General features: G+C 38.6%; 1 protein-coding gene across 1 annotated transcript in view; it reads right to left on the bottom strand.

Annotated features, from left to right (window-relative positions):
- The window catches only part of NCAM2 (neural cell adhesion molecule 2), a 586,807-nt gene that overhangs the window by 212,923 nt on the left and 349,532 nt on the right, over positions 1-24,352 (bottom strand). Inside the window, exon 7 of the mRNA XM_075063719.1 lies at positions 11,890-12,035. Within this exon, the coding sequence (XP_074919820.1) occupies positions 11,890-12,035 (146 nt within the window). The remainder of the gene's footprint in view (positions 1-11,889; positions 12,036-24,352) is intronic.

Here is a 24,352-nt window from a genome sequence, read left to right as displayed (position 1 = left end):
AATAAAAAGGTTAAATAAGATTGGTCCCAAAACCGATCCTTGAGGGACTCCACTAGTAACCTCCTTCCAGCCTGACAGTTCACCCTTCGGTACGACCCGCTGGAGTCTCCCCTTTAACCAGTTCCTTATCCACCTTACAACTTTCATATTCATCCCATCTTTTCCAATTTAACTAACAGTTCCCCATGTGGATATTTAACTGTTATACCACAAGGCAGCTCACATCAAACTAACTCTGTAAGCATCTACACTAAAATGTCACTCCCACTGATGCAACTCACCTGCTATGCTGACTTAATAATTCCATATTTTTGAGAGGCATAGTGTTTCGGTCGACGTAGTTAGGTTGACATAATGTCAGTGCAGACACTGCATTGCTTACATCAACTGTTGCTGCCTTTCAGAAAGTGTCCTACAATGCCCCATGCTGATAGTTAAATCAGTGCAAGTGCTCCTGATGCTGACATGCACTGCTGATACATGGAGCGTACTGTGGACATGACAAAAGCAATCTAATTACTCTAATGGCTGCACGGCAACATAATTAGGTCTACATAATTTTGTAGTGTAGACATACCCTAAGGAAGAGTTTTGTGTACGTTTGAAAGCTTGTTTCTCTCAGCAACAGAAGTTGGTCCAATAAAAGACATTACTGTGCCCACTTTGTCACTCCAATATCCTGGGACCAACATGAACACAGAAAAACTGCATACAACACAGTGAAAGAAATGTCATTTATAAGCTTCTAGAACTTTACTGAAAACATTACATGACGTATTACAACCCATAAAGTACTTGACAGCATCCATTTCATGTGTATTTAGTGCATTAGCAGAAGAATTAAATGGCTGACATTTCTAAACTTGAAATACAACTAGACAGGATATATCTATTCATTTGCATAATGTATTAACAAAATGTAAACTTTGTATTTAAGTAAGTTTAGAGATCAGGCCAAACAATAAATTAAATTAGGGCTTGATCCAAACAAATAACTTTTTATGAAAAGAGCGAGACCCACAAACCTCAGAAAATGCCCAGCTTCCTGGAGATATATAGATTCATAGATTCACAGACTCTAGGACTAAAAGGGACCTCTCGAGAGGTCATCGAGTCCAGTCCCCTGCCCTCATGACAGGACCAAATACTGTCTAGACCATCCCTGATAGACATTTATCTAACCTACTCTTAAATATCTCCAGAGATGGAGATTCCACAACCTCCCTAGGCAATTTATTCCAGTGTTTAACTACCCTGACAGTTAGGAACTTTTTCCTAATGGCCAACCTAAATCTCCCTTGCTGCAGTTTAAGCTCATTGCTTCTTGTTCTAACCTTAGAGACTAAGGTGAACAAGTTTTCTCCCTCCCCCTTATGACACCCTTTCAGATACCTGAAAACTGCTATCATGTCCCCTCTCAGTCTTCTCTCTTCTAGACTAAACACACCCAGTGCTTTCAGTCTTCCTTCATAGGTCATGTTCTCTAAACCTTTAATCATTCTTGTTGCTCTTCTCTGGACCCTCTCCAATTTCTCCACATCCTTCTTGAAATACAGTGCCCAGAACTGGACCCAATACTCCAGGAGCCTCAGGTTCAAGTACCTGCTCTGACTGATATAGTGTGTCTCAATGTCTCCTGCTGGAGCTATTCCTATGTGTAAATATTCATTGGGACACAGAGACACACATTAACGCTACAGCTTTGTGGTCAATACAGGATCACATCTCTGCACCAAATCAGGCAGCACAGGACTTAAACTTGGGTTTCTCGGAGTTCAGGTGAGTGCCCTAACCATAGGACTGGATGGTCTTTCTCTCTCTCTCTCGAAATTCCATCTTGGACCTTACAATCCTTTTCTGACAACATTTTTGTGGAAATTTGTATTTCCAGAAAAAGTTGGTTTCAACAAATCAATATTTTTACAATGAAAAATATTTTTACAATGTCAAAAAATTCTCAACCAGCTCTAAAAAAAAAAAGGCGGGGGGGAGGGACTTATTTCAAGTCTGAATTTGTCTAACTTCAACTTCCAGTCACTGGCTCTTATTACACCTTTGTCTGCAAGATTGAAGAGCCTTCTATTATCAAATATTTATTCCCCATGTTAGTACTTATAAATAGTGACAAAACAGTCCTTAACTTTCCCTCAATAAGCTAAATAGACTGAGCTCCATGAGTCTTTCACCTCAAGGCACATTTTCCTCAGCGGAAGGGATAGCTCAGTGGTTTGAGCAATAGCCTATTAAACCCAAAATAGTGAGTTCAATCCTTGAGAGGCCCACCTAAGGATCTGGGGCAAAATCAGTACTTTGTCCTATTAGAAAAGGCAGGGGGCTAGACTCAGGCCCTATCAATCTCCTTTCTAGGAGATAGGATATCTCCATTAATTTAAAAAAAATATATATTTTTATTTCCAATCATTTAATCTCCTCAAACTGTCTAATTTTTCAACATCCTTTTTGAACGATGGTCACCATATCCCAGAATGGTCACAGCAATGCCAAATTCATAGGTAATATAACCTCTCTGCTCCTGTTTATTCCTATTTATTCATCCAAGGATCACATTAGCCTTTTTGGCCACAGTGAGCTGATGTTCAGCTGAATATCTACCATGACCTCCAACTCTTTTCAGTGCCACTGCTTCCCTGGATAAAGTCCCATATTCTGGAAGTATAGCCTATATTCATTGTTCCTAAATGCATACATTCATATTTATCTATATTAAGATGCATATTGTTTGGTTGCACCCACTTTACTAAGCAGTCTGTATCAGTAACCTATTATTTAACACTTCCCAAAACTTTGTGTTGTCTGCAGACTTTATCAGTAATGATTTTATTTCCTTCCAAGTGATTGATAAAAATGTTAAATAGCATACAGTCTACATCCAATCCTTACATTATACTATTACTTTTATCTACCAAACCTGTAATCTCATCAGAAATAAATATCCAGTTAGTTTTGGGGTCACTGCATCTGACCCTTTTGTGGCCTCCTTGAAAGCACCCCCACTAAATCTCTGGCTTCCAGTTGTCACCTCTCTTGAGGTGAGAACCAACATTCCTCGTCCTCTAGAATGGGGATGTAGGCTACAATTTCTCCTGCCCTTCACTGTTATCACTTTAGCAAGCCTGAGGTTACTTCAGCACTTGTGGTCCTTTTATCTTCCAAGGGCTATGACAGGTTTTACCAGTCACCAGCCAGACCTCATTAAGCAAAGTATTTATTTAGAACACAAGCATTAAAGATAAAACATAAATTGAAAACAATGAATAGCTTATACGCATGCCTGCCTTATCAGTTGTCACCCATCTTCTGTATGGAGACTCTGGTAGATTTCAGTCTTTCAACCTTTCCAGCAAGGTTAGACTCACAGATATTAAGGCCAAACGGGACAATCATGATAATCTAGTCTCAACTTCCTGCACACAGTATGCCACAGAACCTCCACCCACCCACTCCTGTAAAATACCCATAACATGTGGCTGAGTTACTGAAGTCCTCAAATCGTGATTTCAAGACTACTTCCTCTTGGTGAAAGTCTCATGTCAGTTCTAAGGCTGAGTGAATGTGAACTCTTCCCTATAGCAATCTTCTCATTTTATGCCATTCTCAATTCTTTGTCTGCTGGGACTTCTGAACCCACTCAAAACCAGAATATGTAACTTTCCACAAGGGGTGCTACTTCTGCAGTCTTATTTATGCATCTGGGGATTTACAGTAATTGCCCTCTAGTTATAGTTCATTCATACTAGGTGAATTCCTCTCAGCTGAATTGCTTATCATATTTCAAGAAAGATGTTAACCCCTTCAGTGGGCAACAATGTAAGGTAAGAAGGAAAACTGACTCACATTTCTTTCATAAAATTAAATCAATGTTTCCCAGTTCTCCACAAATTTGACAAGATTTGTTTTTTTTTATAAACCCATGTTGCTTGGCATTAATTATATTCCCTTTTTAATTCTTTATTAATCAAGTCCCCGGTCATTCATTCCATTATATTTCCCAAGCTCGATGTCAGGGTGACAGGTACATAGTTACTCATTTACCCTTTCAAAAGGTTGGCACATTAGCTTTCTTACTGTCCTCTTGAATTTCTTCAGTGTTCCAAGACTTATTTCAAATCAACACTGACAGTCCAGAAAGCACCTCAGTCAGCTCTGTTAAAACTCATCAGTTATCCCTCATCTGTTATCTCTGTTATCTACCCAGATAACTCAACCTCATAAGATTTCTGGAGGCTGCCAGAGTTCGCAATGACTGAATGGAGGCCTAGAGGCTGGAAAAGGAGCTGTCTGGTGCGCAACAATTGGGAGAGGTCTCTAAATCTGATGAGGAGCTGCTCTGAAGCCAAGTGGGTATGGAGCAGACAGGCCCTAGAAGAACCACTGATCCACAAAGATCTTGGTCTTCATCTAGCATTAGAGATAGATCACTGACGAATCATGTTAACATGATTAAGTATGAGGACCACAGAAACCCTAGAGCAGCCAGCTACAATCTTTTCTATGATTTTTTCCCCAAAAAAACCATTTTGGACACATCAAAGTTAGCAAGACTGTCAGCACCAAGAGACAATTTTGAGCAGACATCAAACACTAGCTTTCTTAAAAGAAACTAGGACTCTGCAATCCCAGAATGAACTGTTGCTTGTTTCAAACATCAATAAACTCACACTTCACTACTATTGTTGACTAGCCAGGAAGGACATGATGCTATTCACAGGTCATGATGGGGGCACTCCTGACACTTTCAGAAGCTTAGACAGTCAAATTAGCTACTGCTGCAATAAACTCAGCCTTTGCTCCTCAAGATATTGACTTGCCTTTCTGACAGTTGACTGCCCAGTCTAGATCTGAGCAATATGATGTATAATGTAGAAGGAAAACTCTATAGAGAGAAAAAATGCAGGAACCCAGATTAACTAAACTATGCACCAGCTGAAACTTTGCTTCACAGATACTATGATGATAAAGGCAACATAACCTGTCCTCACCTTCTGCATAGGCATAGCATAAAACTTCAAAACTCCTTATACCACAATTGTTTGAACTCAACATTAAACATATGCATGAACATATTTCTATCACTTCTGTTGTCAAAGATCTTCTATAAAGTAAGGTGATCTATGAGAACAAATCTTGTGGAAGGCATTGAGGCACACTATATGTTGACAGTTGGGGATAAAAGATTTGTATCAAGTCCTACCAAAACTTAAAATCAGTAGTATTTCAGTCCTCTTCCTCTCCAGGTTGCCTGGAAGTTCAATGACCCATCAAACTCTGAGGGCAAATGATGAAAACAGGTCAGTGTCTTGACCTCAAATAGAGGAGGCAATGACTGGTCCATAACAAAGGTGTAATTTCCACTTCGCCAATATCTTCTCTCAACTCCAACATGAGATCCTCAGAATCCCACAGAGTTCCAAAGCTAACCTCAGCTTAAGCACAAAACAAGTGTATACAATTTTGACATCTTTCAGCTAAATCTTAAGTAAAAAAGTGGGGCTGGTTTTTTTTCAGTATACTGTATGCAGCTTCTGTGGGACTATCTTTATCTTCTTTGATAGTTTCACAGAATGAACACTTTTCATGTTTTACCATGCAACATAACAGTAATATGAACAGTAAATATTTTAAATCTTCAAGGCCTTTCATATTAAAGTGACATTATTTCTGCCTAACTCTTGTTTTATGTAATCCTTTTTGCATAAATAAAACATGGTTTAATTTCAAATTTACAAAAAAAACTTGAACACGTTTTTGGAAATAAACCTCATTTAACTAGAAATATAAGTTTTTAAGTGATATATATCTAGGATATTTAAGCTAGTTAATTCAAGACTGAGGGATAGTGTTTGTACTGTAGCCATGTCTGTGATGTCTGGCAGATTCTGTGAATAAATATAAATAGGATTGTTTTGTAATAGGTTGGTGAGTCAATTTTTTTTTTTTTGTCTAAAGAAATCTTAGCTAAATTTATAAAACCAACTGAACATGAGCTCCCAGAGTGGTGATGTGGCAAAAGGGGTTAATATGCTCCTTGGATGCATTAAGAGGAGACGATCAAACTGAAACATGGAGACACTGTATTTGTATATGGCATTGGGGTGACCACTACTGGAATAGTGTGCCCAGTGCTGTGTCCACTTTTTAAAACAGGATGTGGAAACACTGTAGAGTATTTGGAAAAGAGTTACTAGAATAATTTGTTGTCTGCAAAATATGCCTTACACTGAGCTTCATTTATATAGCCTATTAAAAAGAAGGTTAAGAGGCAACTTGATCAGTTATTTACAAAGAAAGGAGACACCTGATTTTAGAGAGCTCTTTATTTTAGCAGATAAAGGCATAACTCAATCTAACGGCTAGAAATCAGCCAAGTTCAAACTGGAAATAAGATGGGGACAATTAATCATTGGCAACAGATTACCAAGGGATGTGATACATTTTCCATCAAATAGAGTCTTTCTTTGAAATATGTGTTTTTCTTTAAAAAAAAATGTTCTAATTCAACTGCAGGCTGTTGTGCTAGATTCAGGATTCACTGGGTGAAACTCAATAGCAGGAGATTGGATTAAATAACCATAATGATTCCCTTCTGTCCTTAAAAATCTATGAAGAATTGTGCGGGTCAATCAGTGGAAATAACAGAGTCTGTCAAACAACAAACAAAATCAAAAGTAAGGAATATCTAAGACTGCCACAAGCACTCTTAAATAACACCTGTTGTGCCTACCTACTGTAGCACATTTTATCAGAAGATCTTGAAACAACTTAATAATGACCAATGATGTTCCTTTATTTATAGCCTAATGATGCATTCTAATCCACTTATCAGGGTTCCCTCTCCACTCTGAACTTTAGGGTACAGATGTGGGGACCCGCATGAAGACCCCCTAAGCTTATTTCTACCAGCTTAGGTTAAAAAACCCCCCTATTCCTTGGATTAAGTAATGCTGTCACCACCAAGTGAATTAAATAAACATTTAAGGAGGACCACTTGGAGCCCTACCTTCCCCAAATTCCCCCTCCAAACCCCCATGCCCTTTTTTCTTGGGAAGGCTTGAGAATAATCCTCCAATCCCCTACATCCCCTTTCCTGGAGAGGCTTGAGAATATATCCTCACCAATTGGTACAGGTGAACACAGACCCAAACCCTTGGATCTTGAAACAATGAAAAAATCAATCAGATTCTTAAAATAAAAAAATTAATTAAAGAAAATGTAACAGAATTACCTCTGTAAATCGGGATGGTAAGTACTTTACAGAATAACAAAAGACTCAAGAACACAGAGGATCTCCCCTCTAGGCAAAACCTTAGAGTTACAAAACCAGGTATAAACCTCCCTCTTAGCTAAAGGAAATCACAAGCCAAAATAAAAGTAAGCTAACACATTCCTTCGCTAGTACTTACTAATACTAATGGGTTGGATTGCTTGCTTTATTGATCTTGTCTCCTGCAAGCACACAGAACAGACAAAGAACAGACAGAACAAAAGCCTTCCCCTCGTCTCAGATTTGAAAGTATCTTGTCCCCTTATTGGTCCTTTTGGTCAGGTGCCAGCCATGTTACCTGAGCTTCTTAACCCTTTACAGGTAAAAGGAGTTTGTGCCCCTGGCCAGGAGGGATTGTCTAGTACTGTATACAGGAAGGTTGTTACCCTTCCCTTTATATTTATGACACCACCTATAATGAAGGTATAGTTTTGGTTGGTTTGTTTATATAGGATATGCCCATTATATTTCCTTGTCATGACTGGATTCTGTCCTGGCTACCCTTCCATCATGGCTGTAGTGCACCAATGCGGTGACACCTTGCATAGGTGGAAAACCACAGGCCTCGTGGGCATCACAGGCCACTCTACTTCTTCTCCACACATACCTTCAAGGGGCTTCTTGAATGGCTAGTTTGCTATACAAGCTGAGGAGTTAAAAAGGGACCACATTTGGTTTCTCATATATTTTAATTGTACTGTATAACATACATGTCAATTCTGTTTAATAGTAATTGTAGTGGTCTATTTATATACTTTGAAAAAAAATCAATTAAATATTTTAATGTAAAATAAAAAAGTTATCATAAGAGTAAGCTACTTACTTGATAAGGCTTTTGCACTGTAATTACAAAATTGGCTTGAGTAAAAGGGGCAGCAAAAGCTTGCAGTAATGGCGGAGGAACTAGATATTACACTCTTAACAGCATTTGCAGCTTAAGAATCTATTTATGAAGACCAAATTCATTGTGAATTCTAACATTTTAAAGAACTACTGTTGATAGTTTGAACACAAATATGTTTAATGACATACATTTGTAATAATATAGACTTATCTACTTAAACAAGAGCTTTATCCAAAGCCCATTTTACTCAATATGAGTTCTTTACATTAACTTCTATTGGCTTTGGATTAGGTCCTAAGTGTCTGTGTAGTGTGTTAAATAATTGTTTGTTTGTTTTTAAAAATTATATCTATATCTGTACAACACTCATGCTATTGGCAATTTTAATATGTTTCACAATTTAAAACATTTTTATACTCTAGGTTCTAAATATTACTGATGGAATCTACCGTTGTAAATTTCCCCATGAAACTTTTAGAACCTAGATTTGATTTGCAAATGCTGAACAAGAAGTTTCGATATTCATTTTCAAATAGATGATTCATCTAAATAAAAAATGCTGAGCAACCGTCATATTTTTAATTTATTCTTGGTTATTCATCCTCAGATGATAATTCAATCAGATTGGAAAAAAACTACTGTACAGCAGACAAAACTCTATCCATAGCAGAATAGTGGATCAAATTAAAAAAAAAAACTCCACTTAGTAACTTTTTTTTTTTTTAAAGATTACATTCTGCCAAAGAGGAGGGTACCAGATCCAGAAACAACCAGAAATATATGGAAGGCATCAGTATTCTTCTTCTTACTATTATTGAGAAGAAATAGTATGAGTCATTACTGAAAAACTTTATTTTCTCATACACGTTTAGCCCATCTTATAGTATGAAGTGGAACAAGAAGAACAAGTTAAGAATTAGTGCCCAAGAGTCACATTCTAGCATATATTGGGTTGATTTTGTAGCCCAGAAGCCCTGTAATCTCACTCATTGTACGTTTGTTGACAAACTTGGTGAAAAAAATGCTAAAAATGGTGGCATCTTTCCATTCTTTTCTTTAATGAGAAACAGATGACTAGTCTGACAAATATACCAATTATCAACATATTACCAGTGGAAAAATGACACTGTCTATTAAGAGACTTTAATATGTAGCAAAATGTACTTCTTTTCTAGTACAGGCTAAACTGGCTTGTGGTATAATACTTCTATCATTTCCAAAGGAGGGAAATAGCTAACTTTAAATAAATAAAGCTAATAGCCACAATGTCCTACTTGCTAGCAATACAAGACAATTGAGGCAATTTAGCTAGAGTCTTTCAATGAGAGAGAAATGTAACTGGGAAACATACTTGTGCCCACAGTTTGTGAATGTGGAGCTTATGTGCGTAAAGCTAAGCTAGTGATTATACCACAGCAATCTAGGCCAAAAAAAATTGCTAAATTTAAACTAGTAACAATCACATAAGTGTGCTCTATTTATTTATATGTGCTAATATTTTTCAAAGGAATTAGAACTTCAGAAGTAAAGTCATAATATGCATTGTTGCAATGTATTTCAATATTAGTTTTTAGCTGGTAGAGATCAGTGACAGAGAAAGCTCACCTCATTTACAGTGCAGTAGCTCCCTGAACAGACTTAATAAATACTACCCACAAAGCTGAACAATAAATTATTGGGCTCAGTGCAGGAATTATTGGAGACATTTTACAGTCTATGCTATGAGGGTCGGAATTGTTGATCTAATGTTTCATTTGGGTGTTAAAAGTAATGTATCTATAAAAGCTCTTTTATTAAAATAAACTTCTTTTTCAGGATACAATCTAAATGTAAATGTAAACAGATACAGAGAGGACAAACTACTGGTTATGGTATTTCCACCATGCCACTGTAATATGGTTCAGATACAAGTGAGTTGGGGAAGGTATAAGGAAACTTCAAACTGAATAGTCAAGTTTCCAAAACGGTGATTTAATCTCTGCCCTATCAAATATTGTCCAGATGAGCAATGAATGAAGGAAGAGGGACATTCAACAGTAAAAGCAAAAGGCAATTGTACAACCCTCTTAATTCCCATTTCTTTTGACCTTTTATGTGCAGTGTGTCAAGCATACAATAGGTAGCTGAACTGAGTTTGTTCATTGCTACCTTTTTAGGTTGATGCACAATCTAAAAAGAAAGAAGTGCAACACAGATTAATACTGACACACAGAGAGTTTTAACCTTCCACACAATGTATGGAAAGCATAATACTGTATGAAATATAGGGAAATACTTAGGTCCAGATTGCACAAAAAGTTATCAATATATTAATTGAATTTATTTGAGATCACTGGTTGATATGGCAAAGCTATCCTAAGGTACATTCCAACACCGGAATTTTTGCCCTTTGTACGTGCAATAGAAGGATGCTACCACTGGCAAAATTTAATCCAAAATATTTCAGTTGGAATTTTGCTTCTGTTTTAATTTATATTCCTTGCAAAATAGTGATAGAAAATTATATGTCTGAGCGCAAATATTCATCTATATGGTTTTATTGAAATGGGAATATCTCATCCAATCAGAGTGCACGGAGTAAAGGGTCTCAAGCAAAGCCCACTTGAAGTCAATGAAGGTAATTCCATTAATTTCTTTTCACTTTAGATCAGACCCTTCAGGAGGCAAAAATGTGTATTTTTCTTCCATTCACTAATTCCCTGTACTCTGTTCGGCTCTGGGAGAATCTGACTGGCAGAATCACTGTACAGTTATTTTTCAGTAATGGTATTATGGATATGGAAATATCTCTAACCTATGTGGTTACTACAATCGCACAGCTCTGCTTCCTGTACTCAATATTCTCATTTTTGCCACCAGTCAAGATGCCATGTCACTCCCTTCAAATGAAGCAGAGAAACTCCAAAATATACATGAAAAAAGAAAAAAAAAATACCAGCAAGCAAATAGCATTGTGAAACCACTGAAAGGGAAATTGTTAAATATTTGACTGTGGCCCTGCTCCTGCTCCTATTGCAATCAGCTGGAGTCTTGCTGTTGACTTGATTAGGGGTAAAATAATGCCTTTTTTCTAATACCTCTCTGCCCTTCACCACTCCCCTCCTGCACAGTTCTTGTTCCCACAATAGCTGCCATCTATTTATGTTTTTGTTTATACTGGAAGAATCTTATCCTTTCCCATCCCATTCAGTTATGAAAGAAAACACTGTAGAAACAAATTCATTGCAGTTATGGTGGGGTGAAGAGTCTCTCTGAGCTGTATGAAGGAAAGCTGGGAGCAAAACATGAAAATGAGGAGAGAAGAATAGATAAAAGGAGTAAAGAAAAGGTGCAAAATGTTTAGGACGAAGTTTTCAAAAATGTTCTTCATTATGGCTGCCTCAATTTTTGGGTCCCCAACTTTGGACACCTACAGATTGATTTTCAGAAGTGCTGGGCACCTAAAGCTCCACACGTCTTAAGATGGGCACCAAGAAATTAAAGAACCCAAAATTAGAGGACATCTTTAAAAGTTTAGCTCTAATTTTTGACGGTTCAACTTCTAGTAATTTGACAGCATATTTTGTTTCATATTTTCATTTAAAATGTTAGGATTTTTATACTACAGTGCTATGACCTTGTAAACATAAAGCATCCTCCAGTTCTAATAGAAGCCTATCAATTGTTTTCTACATTATTTTTCTACTTATTAAAAAAAAAGACAATACACATTTAGACTTTTTATCTCTAATCGTATAGAAACATATATGAAAGGCTGCTTTACCTTGTCACCTTCAGAAAAAGTTATTCCATCGATGGCTCTTTTCCAAGTAATTTCTGGGACAGGTTCTCCTTCTGCCTCACATATCAGTGTTGTTTGACCATTTTCAAATGTGGTTTCATTTTTAAGATGTATTATCTGAGGCTGTACTGTTAAAAGTATAAATTATATTACTCACTGTGCATCAGAAACATTATATAGCAGTCTATTTTTAAATGTCCTTTTTGTTTTAAAAGTTCATTCATGTTTACTCCATTGCGATTATCAGCAGCACTATTTCAAAATCCATGGGACAACATAGCAAAATGAACTGCAGAGTAGGACTTATTTTTTAAAACATTGTAGGTGAAAACTGAATACAGACCTTGCATTATGATCAAGTTAAATACATCTTACGAAAAAAAACAAAAAAACAAATAGCATGAACGTAATATTAAGGCGGAGAAATCAAGCACTCAGGTGTGCAGACAAGAAATGTTCAAGTTGAAATCTCAACTTTATTTCTGCTCCTTTGTACTTATGCCTTAAAACACTGATATTGAAATGATCCTGAGTTTGAGATCTGCTCTACACTTAAAATTTAAATTGAACTAGCAGTGTATCCTAGAGGGTGTGAAAATTTCACATGCTTGAGTGCCACAGTTAAGCCAACTTAGCCCCTAGGATAGATGTGGCTAGGTCAATGGAGTGATTATTTCACTGACCTAGTTACTGCAATTTAGAGAGATGAATTACCTTTATTGACAGAAAAAGCGATTTTATTGCTGTAGACTGCAGCTGTGCCATGGTAGTACCTGTAGTGCAGCCATGCCCTGAGATCACTCAGATATTAAGACAGACCAATGCCCTATACTACATTAACTTTGAATCAGTCTAAACCTTTTAGCCTGCTGAATTTAATCTTTCATAACTGCAAAACAATTTAAACAATTTTCTCCAAACTGAGGCCCTGATCCTGAAGAGATCCATGCAGGTGGACTCTTGACAATCGGAAATCCACATGGATGCAAAGGTTCATATGCATGGACAACATTACAGGAGCAGAGCCTTTACTAATGCTAAATTATTGTGTGTTAAAGCCTCAGTCAGAATACAAGTCCCATTGTGCTAGGTGCTGTTAAAACTCAGTTCCTGTCCCAAAGAGCACATTTTAAAAAGATAAAAAACAAACATACAAAAATAGACAAAGGTTGGGGGAAAGGGATACAACATATAAGCAAAGTGATTAAGATAAAGATGGTCACACATCTTATTTCCATTTTTTTCTATATATGTATACTATTATTAGGATTTTGCTCAGTCTTACACACACACACATATCATCTTGAAGCAAAGAGTAAAGCATGAAAAATTTTAGCCTGATAGTTGAATAGTTTAGAAAGTAATGTGTGAGAAAACAAAATTGTTTCAAAAAATATTTCTATGATTTCCCCTAACTATAGTGGTCACTTCTGTCTATTGCTACCATCCCATACAGCTTCTTTTAAAGCAAACACAAGCGGTTATAGTGGTGACATACACTGCTGTGTCAAGTATATTTGACAAAGCTAACAAATTTCAATACTCTAAACATTTGCTGCTTATTTTAGGACAAACTCTATAGAATTACCATTGGTGTACTCCCTATGAAGTAAATGTGATTTCATGTGCAACAAACCGGTGAAGAATATCACCCATTATCTCTCTTTCCTGTTTATCAAATTCAGTGACCACTGGAACAATACAAGACTGTTTCATGTTAAAATTTTAGATATGGAACTACCCATAAATAAATGAATAAATATATAAATTCTGTTTCTACTAAGGCTGTTTGCATCCACGCAGGAAGAAAATAAGACATGGTCAAAAGTCTAGGGGAATAAAATAGGGGCAGGTCACTAATATTACTTCATTTTTAACCAGATTTTCTCAATTTGGTTCTTAATGCAAAATGTGGTATCTATGTGAGAACCACTGACCTACATGTCATACATTCTACACAATTAGTAATTTCTGTAAAGTCAGGGCTTAAGACAGTTTCCTATAATAAAATCCTGATTTCTAACTCACGCTTACATACACCAAATTTCCACCAAAAGAAACAAATCCCCCCAACATTTTACATGGTACCTCTCATCCCCAGAACAGGGATTATTTTTAAATTAAGAAAATAGTGAAAGTGAGTTGTAAAATTACAATGTTTAAAAACTTTCTATGCCAGTAAAAAATTTAAGATTCCCCTAACTTTTCTGTCTCATCATAGCTCCAGAAAGGCTTACACTGCAAACTTCAGTTCTGTTTAATTTAGTTTCCCTTGCTGAGAAGTACCTTTTAGTGTCTCTGCAGGAAGTTAGTGGGAGAGTTATAAAAATGTTTCATATTAAAAAAAATATATTATAAGAATGTTGCTTACATAGCCAAGCACACTAAGCTAGAAAATGCCAAATTTAAGGTTGCCTCTTTAACCTTAATTCACCTCACCTTTTCAGATGTATTATAATAATTCAATTATGTGATCACCTAGGCAACATCTGCACATAGCATCATAAAATATCAGGGTTGGAAGGGACCTCAAGAGTTTAATCTAGTCCAACCCCCTGTTCAAAACAGGACCAATCCCCAGACAGATTTTTACCCCACTTCCTTCAATGGCCCTGTCAAAGATTGAACTCACCATACTGAGTTTAGGAGGCCAATGCGCAAACCACTGAGCTATCCCTCTCTCCAATAGGCTAGATAGTACTTCAAAAATAAGACAGATGTTCAGTTTTCTTGTTATGCTTATCTGCATGTGACCCCCATAGAACATAAAATCTATGAGCTTTACGGTCACACTGGGTCAGAGCAAAGATCCATCCAGCCCATTATCCTGTCTGCCGACACTGGCTAATGCCAGCTGCCCGAGAGGGAGTGAACCTAACAGGTAATGATAAAGTGATCTCTCTCCTGCCATCCATCTCCACCCTCTGACAAACAGAGGCTAGGGGCACCATTCCTTACCCACCCATACATTAGTAACTGCACGCTAATTAAGCCTTACACTGAATATGGAATTATTTATTTTATCATGGACTTTTTTACGGTGTTCAGAAGTACTTAAGTGCATCAAACATTAATTAATTTACTTTCACAACTTGCTTGAGAGATAGGAGAGTATTAATATTCCCATTTTACAGATGGGAAAACTAAAACAGAGTATTTTATCTAATGCCAGTGAGTAAATATGTGACAAAGTCAGGGTAAGAACTCAGGATGAGTTCCAATTTTAAACTTGTGCTCATTCCTTCAGACTACACTGCCTTAGGTAATGAACCTCCACAGCTCCCATTAACTTTAGTTGCAATTGTGATTCTGCTTTAGGCAACTTGCCTGTATTGCATTATAAAGGAATTCTGCTGCAGATCTGGGGACCAAAAGAAGTTCTCTTGGATGGCAATCAACTACCTTAATTACAAGACTATCCTTTCTCTTCTTACAGTCCTTTGATTCATTCTCTTCCCACATTCTAGCTTCCAAAGTAAATAAGACAGGGGTCCTCTAGCCTTATTCACTAAACTATCCTGGTTCACTCTCACAGCACCATCGATCTTGTATACTGAATAAGGAAGGAGTTCTGTTGGAAAAAATAGTGTGTGATCATATAACTAAAGGTTATACCTTCAAGCATATGCAACAGCAGGCGAATTTATGGTTGTCCTACTCACCTTAATTTTGGCCTCTTTTATGTTTGAAATTGAACTTTGCAACTTTAACATTCTTTTAAGAGATTGTAGTATTTTGCATGTAGTGTTTTCCTAGTTTTTTTTTTTTTAACCCTCAAATTGCATCCTGTAGAACCATACTGACCCTCCCATCGCTCCATAGCACAGGTCTTTACAAATTGAGCTAAAGAGATAACCAATAGCAGCAATATGCTGTTATCTTCAGTATAAACCAGTCACTAGGTGACACATTTTACTATTGGTTTGCACAAGTATTTGTTAGACAGGAGAAAAATATTAGAATGTATTAGTGGCTTAGGAGGGGAATGCTGTCCAGTGGTTACAAATAGCTAAGCCAAGTACCCAGAACTACTTCAGCAGAGCAGTGTCACTAAGTGGGTGGATAATACTTGTCTGCTTCTTAAAGTATGCTCTAGGAGGCCTTGCCCAATAACAAGAACCGTGAAGTGCACAGAAGTAACATCAGTCAGTGGAAGAACTGAGACTGGAACTCATAATTTCCTCTTGGCCACCGACACAGCGCATCTTGAGCTAGCCCAATACTGCCAGTCATAAGAGTTCAAAACTTATGAGTCAAAGTCAAAAATGAGAGATTGTAAAAATTATAAAATGCAGTGGGGGACTTTTTTCCACTCCTCTCTCTGGACTTTTTACTTTTTAGGGGAAGTTCCCACTGCCAATATCTATATTTCCTTTCTGGTTGAAAATTCAGCCTTAAATGTATACACAAATATGCCCTCCTGCCTCACAATACTACTCAGAGAGTTGGGAGTTACTCTCTTCTAACTTCTATGGTGGGAGACATGCCATTCTATTGCTCTCAAAATTCAGGCTCTGCCACCCTCTTGCTTCCTTCCCCATCCACCAACCCCTTTCCTTCACAATCTCTTATTCTCTCACATTTTCCAGATGTGCTCTCTTGGTCTCTTCATGCCTAAAAGTATCTGTGGCCGATAATGGGTGCACCTAATCAAGTGCTAAACATGGTCTAGCTGCCAGGCATATCCAGTATCATTTCAGAAAACTGGGTTCAAACAAGGCTTCATTTTCTTGCATCCAACAGACTCTCTACCACCCTACCACATCCCCCTGTCCCTATTTATTCCCCAGTTTCCATTCCTTATCCCTCCACATTCCCTATCACTATTTCTACTGACATTCCTTATACCCTCCACATCCTCCACCCCTGCTGTCACTCATCTTCCAGATCCCCACATCAGTTTCATGTCCTGCATTTGAACATTCCCCTTTTGTCCACCTGGATCACATGAATAGTGACTAAAGGGCGACACTCTTTCTGAATGGCAGGATGGCTTTTGCCTCACTGGAAAAAAGGGGACATGGTGGCCACCTTTACTAAGGGAAGCCTCACTTTTATCAGCTAACACTGTATGGAAATGATGGCCATCTTGGCTGAGGGCAGCCTTTGGCTTCAGTCCCATTTACAAGAATAAGAGATGTTTTCATTTTGGCTAAGGGCAAAACTGTGCCTTTGAAGATAGAAGAAAATAATGTTAAATCTCGACATAATTCCCATCTACCACTGTCCTATTTCTTTTCTATAAGAAAGATATAAAGCTTGATGTTCATTAATCACAGAGCTAACCTTACAAATTGTGTGCACCCTCCTTTTGTAAAAGTTATTCGGATTAGCATATCAGTATTTTCCAAAATTTATGCATAACAAACAATTCAATTTTCCCAAAGGAAAGCATGCTCTAAACCTTACATGTAAAAAGCCTTGATCTTTACAGGTTCTACTATTCTTAAAGACCTTCTTCCAGCAGGTCACTATAAGAGGAAAACATTCAGCTTGACATTTTAGACACAAGAAGCTGACATTTCACAGACTAACCATTGATTAATCATGGAATATTCCTAGATGACAATTATTACTAAGAGGAAGGAGAAAAGCTTGAAAGTGAAAAAAGAATACGATTTCATTGCCCTGTTTTTATAGGCCATAAGATCATAATTCACTATTGAACTAAAGGTCTGCAAAGTATTATGATAGTTGGTTAACTTTTAATTATACAGGTAGGATAATAAGATAGTATTTTTAAAAAATGAGAGCTATGCATCTGTACAACAGTAAGGTAACAGGAGTTATGTGAATAGGAAAACTAGAACAGACTTTTAAATCTATAAATGTTCTTTCTCTGATTGGACACAGCCATTCTCAAATTAAATTGATATTTGCTTACAGTACTATTGACCAGACAAGCAACCAATGGCATTAAAGAATTGTTGTGTCAATCCAGGCAAGCCACTAATTAAATTATGGAATCTTGGGATGCCAATCCAGAAAGGTTGAAGGATTATGTTAACATAAACATAAGTGCTTTTATTGTAAGTAGAGCACTTACAATAAAATGTGTTAACAAGCAACGATCTTGCTGAGATATCTGTCTGGAACGAAAGAAGATTCAGGAAAGAAAGGACTTGCATGCAAGCTTAGTTAAAGTGAAAATTGTTATGCAGAAAACAAAATGGACAGTCTCCTATAAGAAAAAAAAAATTTCACAAATGGGACACTAACAAAGAGACTAAACATCCATCAGAAAAACAACATTTAAAGGTAAGAAAGAATGTCTGTTGTCTGAGCAGTCAAGGTCAGTCACTAGATAAGATCTATGTAGTATTTTATCAATCCATAAAGGTTACATTATTCCTCCAGAACATAAAGTTTAATCTAAAGAATGATGTGTCCATCAGAAGTATTAATGGAAGATTATACAGAACCTTTTCTAATCTGTGACACTAGTTTCCATATCTACTCACTTAAAATTAAATGCTGGGTTTGTTTTTGTTTGCTTTGTTTTTTTCAGCTTTTAGGATTCAGGTTTTCAAGCTTTTCTCTGCAAAAGAATGAGGGTTAGAAACTTTATTTTTAAGATGAGATTCTCACATAATCCAATAACTCTAGGAGGTAGCACTTTAAGAAAAATACCAAATATTGCAAGACTAATAATAAAAATCACAGGACTTGGCAATACTGTAATGTTGTTGATTGTCCTTTTCCTTACTGTCTTCAAAAGAGCCCCCAGTGTTGCCCAGGGTCAGAAAGTTCCTGGAGGATCTTCGGACAAGGGGTTAATACAGAGCTGCCCAGAGGATTCGGGGGACTGGGGCAAAGCAATTTCAGGGGCCATTCCATAAAAGAAAGTTGCAATACTACAAAATACTATATTCTCATGGGGGCCCCTGCCGGGCCCAGGGCCTGGGGCAAATTGCCCCACTTCCCCCCCCCCAGCCCTGGGTTAATAAGACTCAGGACTAGGAAAATGTTTAAGAACAGAGACATTGCTGCTTCTGGAAAGAACTACCTCAAGCCAGCTAATCATAAAGATATAGCAAAACTGCAACCCCCATTGCTTCCAGAATGGACTGTGAGTTTGGTAAATATACTGTAGGCCAATAAGAAGCCAAAGAAGACACAGAACTACTTGAGATGCAAGTTCTTGAGAAAGGATTGTAGGTTCCAAGGTAATCAGGACTTACAGACACACTTTTAAGTAAGGACTGACTTGGACAAATCTATCTTGAATCCATGGGCCATGAGGGAGTAGTCTCCTTCTGAGTAATTCTTCAATATCAAATTAATGCAGTAGGAATCCAAGACTTCCTTTTCTGAGAGCACTGATATCACTGTCTCTATATCAAGGCATACTGGACTGTAATATTTTTTAATCTCTTTTCTAGGACAACGGAGAGAGAGAGGAAGGCAGATAGGGTGACTAGACACCATAGGGGAATGGGGGGTAATAGGAGCTTATATAAGAAAAAAACAAAACAAAAATCAGGACTATCCCTATAAAATCAGGACATCTGGTCACCCTAGAAGCAGAGGAGTAATAGGGAAGGCAAGAGGTAAATTTGGAAAATATATAAACTATAGGTGACAAAAGACCTTAGCCAGCTCATGTAATTAGATAGGTTGTATTGCAGGTGGCTGATGCTGAGTGGAATGAATTGGGTCAGTGGTAGTTAGAAGGATGCTTCTTACAGCACGCACAGGCCTAGCCACTGGTCCCCCTGCCTCTGGTACATAACACTTTTGCTTTGTGGGAATGATAAATACCTCATACTAGATTTAGGATATTGATAACTCCTTGGTGTGCAGAGTTCACTTTTCTCCTCTGTGGAATGCATGGAATTCCTCCTCTGGGTAGTTTTATAGTGTTTAATCAGGGAACTTCCATTGAGTATTGATAGGCCTCTTTTTCTGAAGTTTATTAACCAATTTAATACATACAGAGAAAAGATTATCCATTTGTATCCACTATAAAGGCTTAAATCAGCATGGATGGTAAGTCTAGAGATAATGAAAGAAGTGGGGGGAAGAATCATGTCCTAAAGGGCACATCCCATTTTAGAGCTACTGCAGCGTATCTATTTAGTCCTGAAATCCATGGGTAGCTGAGGCTCCTTCTTGCAAAATGCCTTCAGTGCAATGGGTTTGGAATATGTTGGGTTATGTCTAACTAACATAGAATAGGAGATGGTAGTTGCATCCTCTCACTTGCCTGAAGAAACGGGGAGAAAGCAATAGCAGTAATATATTCTCTCCAACACTGCCGTTGTGTCTCTTCTGTTTAAGGACAATTGCCAGGAACTGTGTAATTGTAATGAAAGCTTTGCTAAGTCTCTTGCACGTTGAATTGATAAACACTGGTTATTCGATCTTCCTTTCAGGTATAACTTTTAAGCAGCACTTTGTTAAAAAAATGATAGAGGTGGCAAAAAAAAGTTCTATCTTGAAGTTTTGAAATGAATGGAACCAATCATTGAAAACAGAACTCCTTTCGAATCTAGTGTCTGTTTTTATTGGAGAACAGGAACTGAGGTCTATAATCAACTGTTTTTCTTTCCCAAGACTTTGGTGTAAATGGAATTCTGATAAAATCTGTTGACAATAGCAAAAATGGAGGGAGCTGGAAACATGCAGAATGGCAGACTCAAACTGCCAAGTGACCTAGTCAGGTAACAGCAGGTATGTCCGTGAGCAACAAAAGAAGAAATAATAGAAACAAAATTTAAGTCTTGTACCCAGAGAGGAAATAAACATCACTGATACAAAGCATGGGCACATATGTAATTAGAGTTAGTATTTTTTTTTAATCTAATCCCATGAATACACTTACTTTAGGTAAGCAAATATTGCAGTCCCCAAATTTGAGAATTAATGATTCAGAGAAGGGGCTTAGGTCTATATGAGAGGATGGAGAGTTTTGCAGGAGTGCTCTAGAGGGTTGAGCTTTGTGGGCTGACACAGGGTTTAGCAGGTAATTAGTACTTGTGCTCTTGTAATATGTCAGGGAACCTACAGCTCTTCGGCAGTCACCTCCACACATGCACACTACACAGAGACAGAGATAATAGCCTAGACAAATAAAAAGTAGAACTGTAAGGTAAGATTGAAAAGAATGAGGCCTAGCTTATGACAAGGAAGGAGATAAACAGAAACATAAAATATTTTAAATCAGTATGTAACTAGGACTGTCCAGATAGCAGAAATAGGGGACATGACAAGAACACACACCAAAAAAATCAGTTAACACCCATGTTTCCCTGCAGGTGTGGAAGGATCCAATAGAAATGAATTTATAGCAAAAACCTTGGCACAAGTCTTAAACATTAATTTGGACGAGACCTCCTGGATGGCATTGAATATCAATATAGAGCGACGCTATGGCAGGAAAACAGAATGACAGAGAAAGATTACCAAGACTGGCTCATGATCAGATTCTCTATGAGGGAAACAGCATGTTTCTGATATTTTCCTGATATAAGCCTCATCACAAAGAACAGATATAAAATCCTAGCAAAGATAAAAAAATATTGTATTCCAGAATGCAGAGGTAGAAGTTCTGTAATCTTCCAGCATTAGGATTTTATATAAGGAGAAAACATCTTTTGGGAGACTGGAAAATAGCAAATTAATTGTTGAATAAAATAAAAACTGTAGCCCATATAACAAATCCATTGCTATTGATAAGCACAGATATAGGCATATTAATTCAGAAAACACAGCATTCTAAAACCTTTACTACCCTCTCAGCTATGTCGTCTGGAGTTTAAAAGTGTGGAGTTGTAACTTATTATATTACTACTTAATCTTTATACTGCAATAATGACAGATCAGGGCTTCATTGTATTGCATATCCTACAAACATATATGACAGCCCCTGCCCCAAAGATCTTGCATTCTAAAGAAAAAAATAAACAACAGGTGGATGAGAGAGACAAGCAGGCAGTACGGTTTCAAGGACAATAAAAAAAATCCTGAAAGGATGTTTTAGCATAGATTGCCTGTGTGCACAATTCTGAGCAGTAATCAGATGTTATCTTCCTAATCAGTATCGGGCTGCAGTTTTCTGAATGAACTATGTCTTTTAAGGAGGGATTTGAAAGAGAAAAGGTGTTGTCTTTACAGATTATGACTAGGAGTTTTCTCTTTGTGTAAGGGATAACGTGGAAGAAAGAGTCTTGGGGGAGAAGAGGAATATCAGGCAATTGAAGCTGGCATTGTTAGAGTGAATGCAAGGTATTGTGAAAAGGTAGTATGATAAAGTTTATGCAGATATTTGTAGGTTATGATAAGGAATTTGTGTTGGAATGCAATGATTCTCTCTTATTTCCCTCATTTCTTGGAAACAGTAGGATGATTATAATTGAAATATACCCAGTAGATCACATAGCTATTGTGTAAGCCCATGTCATACAGGAGCCTCCTACACCTGCCCATTCAATCCCTACCTCTGGTGAGGTGCTGCTGCTTTCTGGTGGCTTGGCCACTGGAGACCTTAATTCTACTCCTCACCCCTCCCCTTGTCTGTCCCATGCTACTCTCACGCCTTTCATGATCCCTTTCTTGGGGGATGACCCTCAGGAGGTGGTATTTGTATTCCCCTTCCTTGCTCCACTGTGTGCTTCAGTGCTCCCTCTGCCACTCACTCCCATGCAGTGACAATACAGTGCACCTGGTGCTGCACCAGTGTTCTGCTACCATTGAGGGAGGACTGCTCATGCCCCTGCCCAAAGGCTGCAGGACTACTGATGGTGACCAGCCAGAGGATGATTGGGAGTCTGTGGGTTCAGTTGAGGCTGCAGAGCTCTCAGATTCTACCATGCTCTGGGACAAGCTGCACCTGCTGTTGGCAGACACATGTGGCTCCAGGGGGAAGGTGTAGCTCACTCTCCAGCAGTGGAGGGATTTTAATCTTTTACTCCAGGCTGTGAGAGCTGTGATGGGGAAAGGAAAAAGGACCATGAAACAGGATGCTACAGCCTACCAGTGGGCCTGCAGCTTCTGCAATTCTCTGTTTGCATTTGGGATCAATCACAGGTGGCTGCGTGGCTCCGCAAGGGTGGGCAGCGGCTGTAAGGTGAGTCTCCACAAGTGCCAGGTACTCTGCTTCCTTTCGGCAGGGGGGTTTTCTGTGATGTTTCTGGAGGAGACTTGCACTGATTCAGTTGCCAAAGGGGACGAGGAGTACTTCAGCCACTTCACCAAGCTTTCAGGTTGGGTAGCAACCCTATTTTCCCCACACCTATTGTCCAAGATACTGGAGGTTGCCAAGGTCATGCCGGGACACGTTCTGCACCTCCAAGTCTGTGCAGAGGGGCTGATTCTCAAGCTGGTTAATATCTGTGCCCTGATACTGGGCCCAGCGGTGCAGCAGGCATGAGTTCCTGGTGCTAGGTGGGGATTTCAACACCAACCTGACCACAGGACCACCTGGGGAGACAGAAATGGACATTCTCAGGAACACCACTGACTATCACTCTCTGGTGGATATCTGGTGCAACCACCACCTGGATGATTCCACCACCTTCGCTTATGTCCAGGTGGAGGACACCTGGTCATGCCCCTCAGAGTTGGACCTCATTTATATTTCCTGTTTTAACAACTTGCAGGAGCACTCCTCCAGCATTAGGCTAGCCCCATTCTCGCACTACCACCTGTGGGCCACGACATCAATGACATCTCAATGTCATCTGAGAGGCTGGAGCTAGCCTACTGGCATTTCAATAACAGCCTTTTTGAGGATGTGGGCTTTGTGGCGTTCTTCCAGGAGTTCTGGCTGGCCTGACAGAGGCAGAAGCAGAAGCACATCTTTGCCTTGGCACAGAGGTGGTGGGTCCTGTCCCTCTGCAGAGTGTGTCAGGAAAAGTGGGATGAACTTTGGGCCCTCAATGACCATCTGGCCTGTGGTCCCTTCATTTGATCCTGCATCCAGTTTCTTTGGGAGAAGGACTATGGCTCCAACTTCTTCTACACCTGGAGAAAAAGAGAGGGCCAAAAAGCACATCACTTGCCTCCTGGCAGAGGACAATATCCCTCTCATGGACCCAGTGGAGATGTGGAGAGAGGTTAGGGCCTTCTATGCCAGCTTCTTCTCCCTGGATCCGACTGATGCCAACACCTGTGGGGTCCTGTGGGACAAACTCGTTATGGTCAGTGTAGGCGACTGGGACCGGCTAGAGCATCCTCTCACTCCGGCTGAATTCTTGGAAGCCCTCCAACTGATATTCACCAACAAATCTCCAGGCATTAACATGCTGACCATGGAGTTCTACCACTAGTTGAGATATTCACTGTCTGGACCTCTTCACCATCTGGGCCAAGTTCTTAGGTATCAGGGAGCTCCCCATGTCGTGCTGGCGGGCTGTGTTTGAACTGCCACCTAAGAAGGGTTACCTTCCTGACCTAAGGAACTGGCATCTGAGCCTGTGTCTCACTCCTCAACACACACTACAAG

Source organism: Chelonoidis abingdonii, chromosome 1, assembly GCF_003597395.2.
Source record: "Chelonoidis abingdonii isolate Lonesome George chromosome 1, CheloAbing_2.0, whole genome shotgun sequence".
In the NCBI taxonomy this organism is placed as follows: Eukaryota; Metazoa; Chordata; order Testudines; family Testudinidae; genus Chelonoidis; species Chelonoidis abingdonii.
This window is presented reverse-complemented; position numbering and strand designations above follow the sequence as displayed.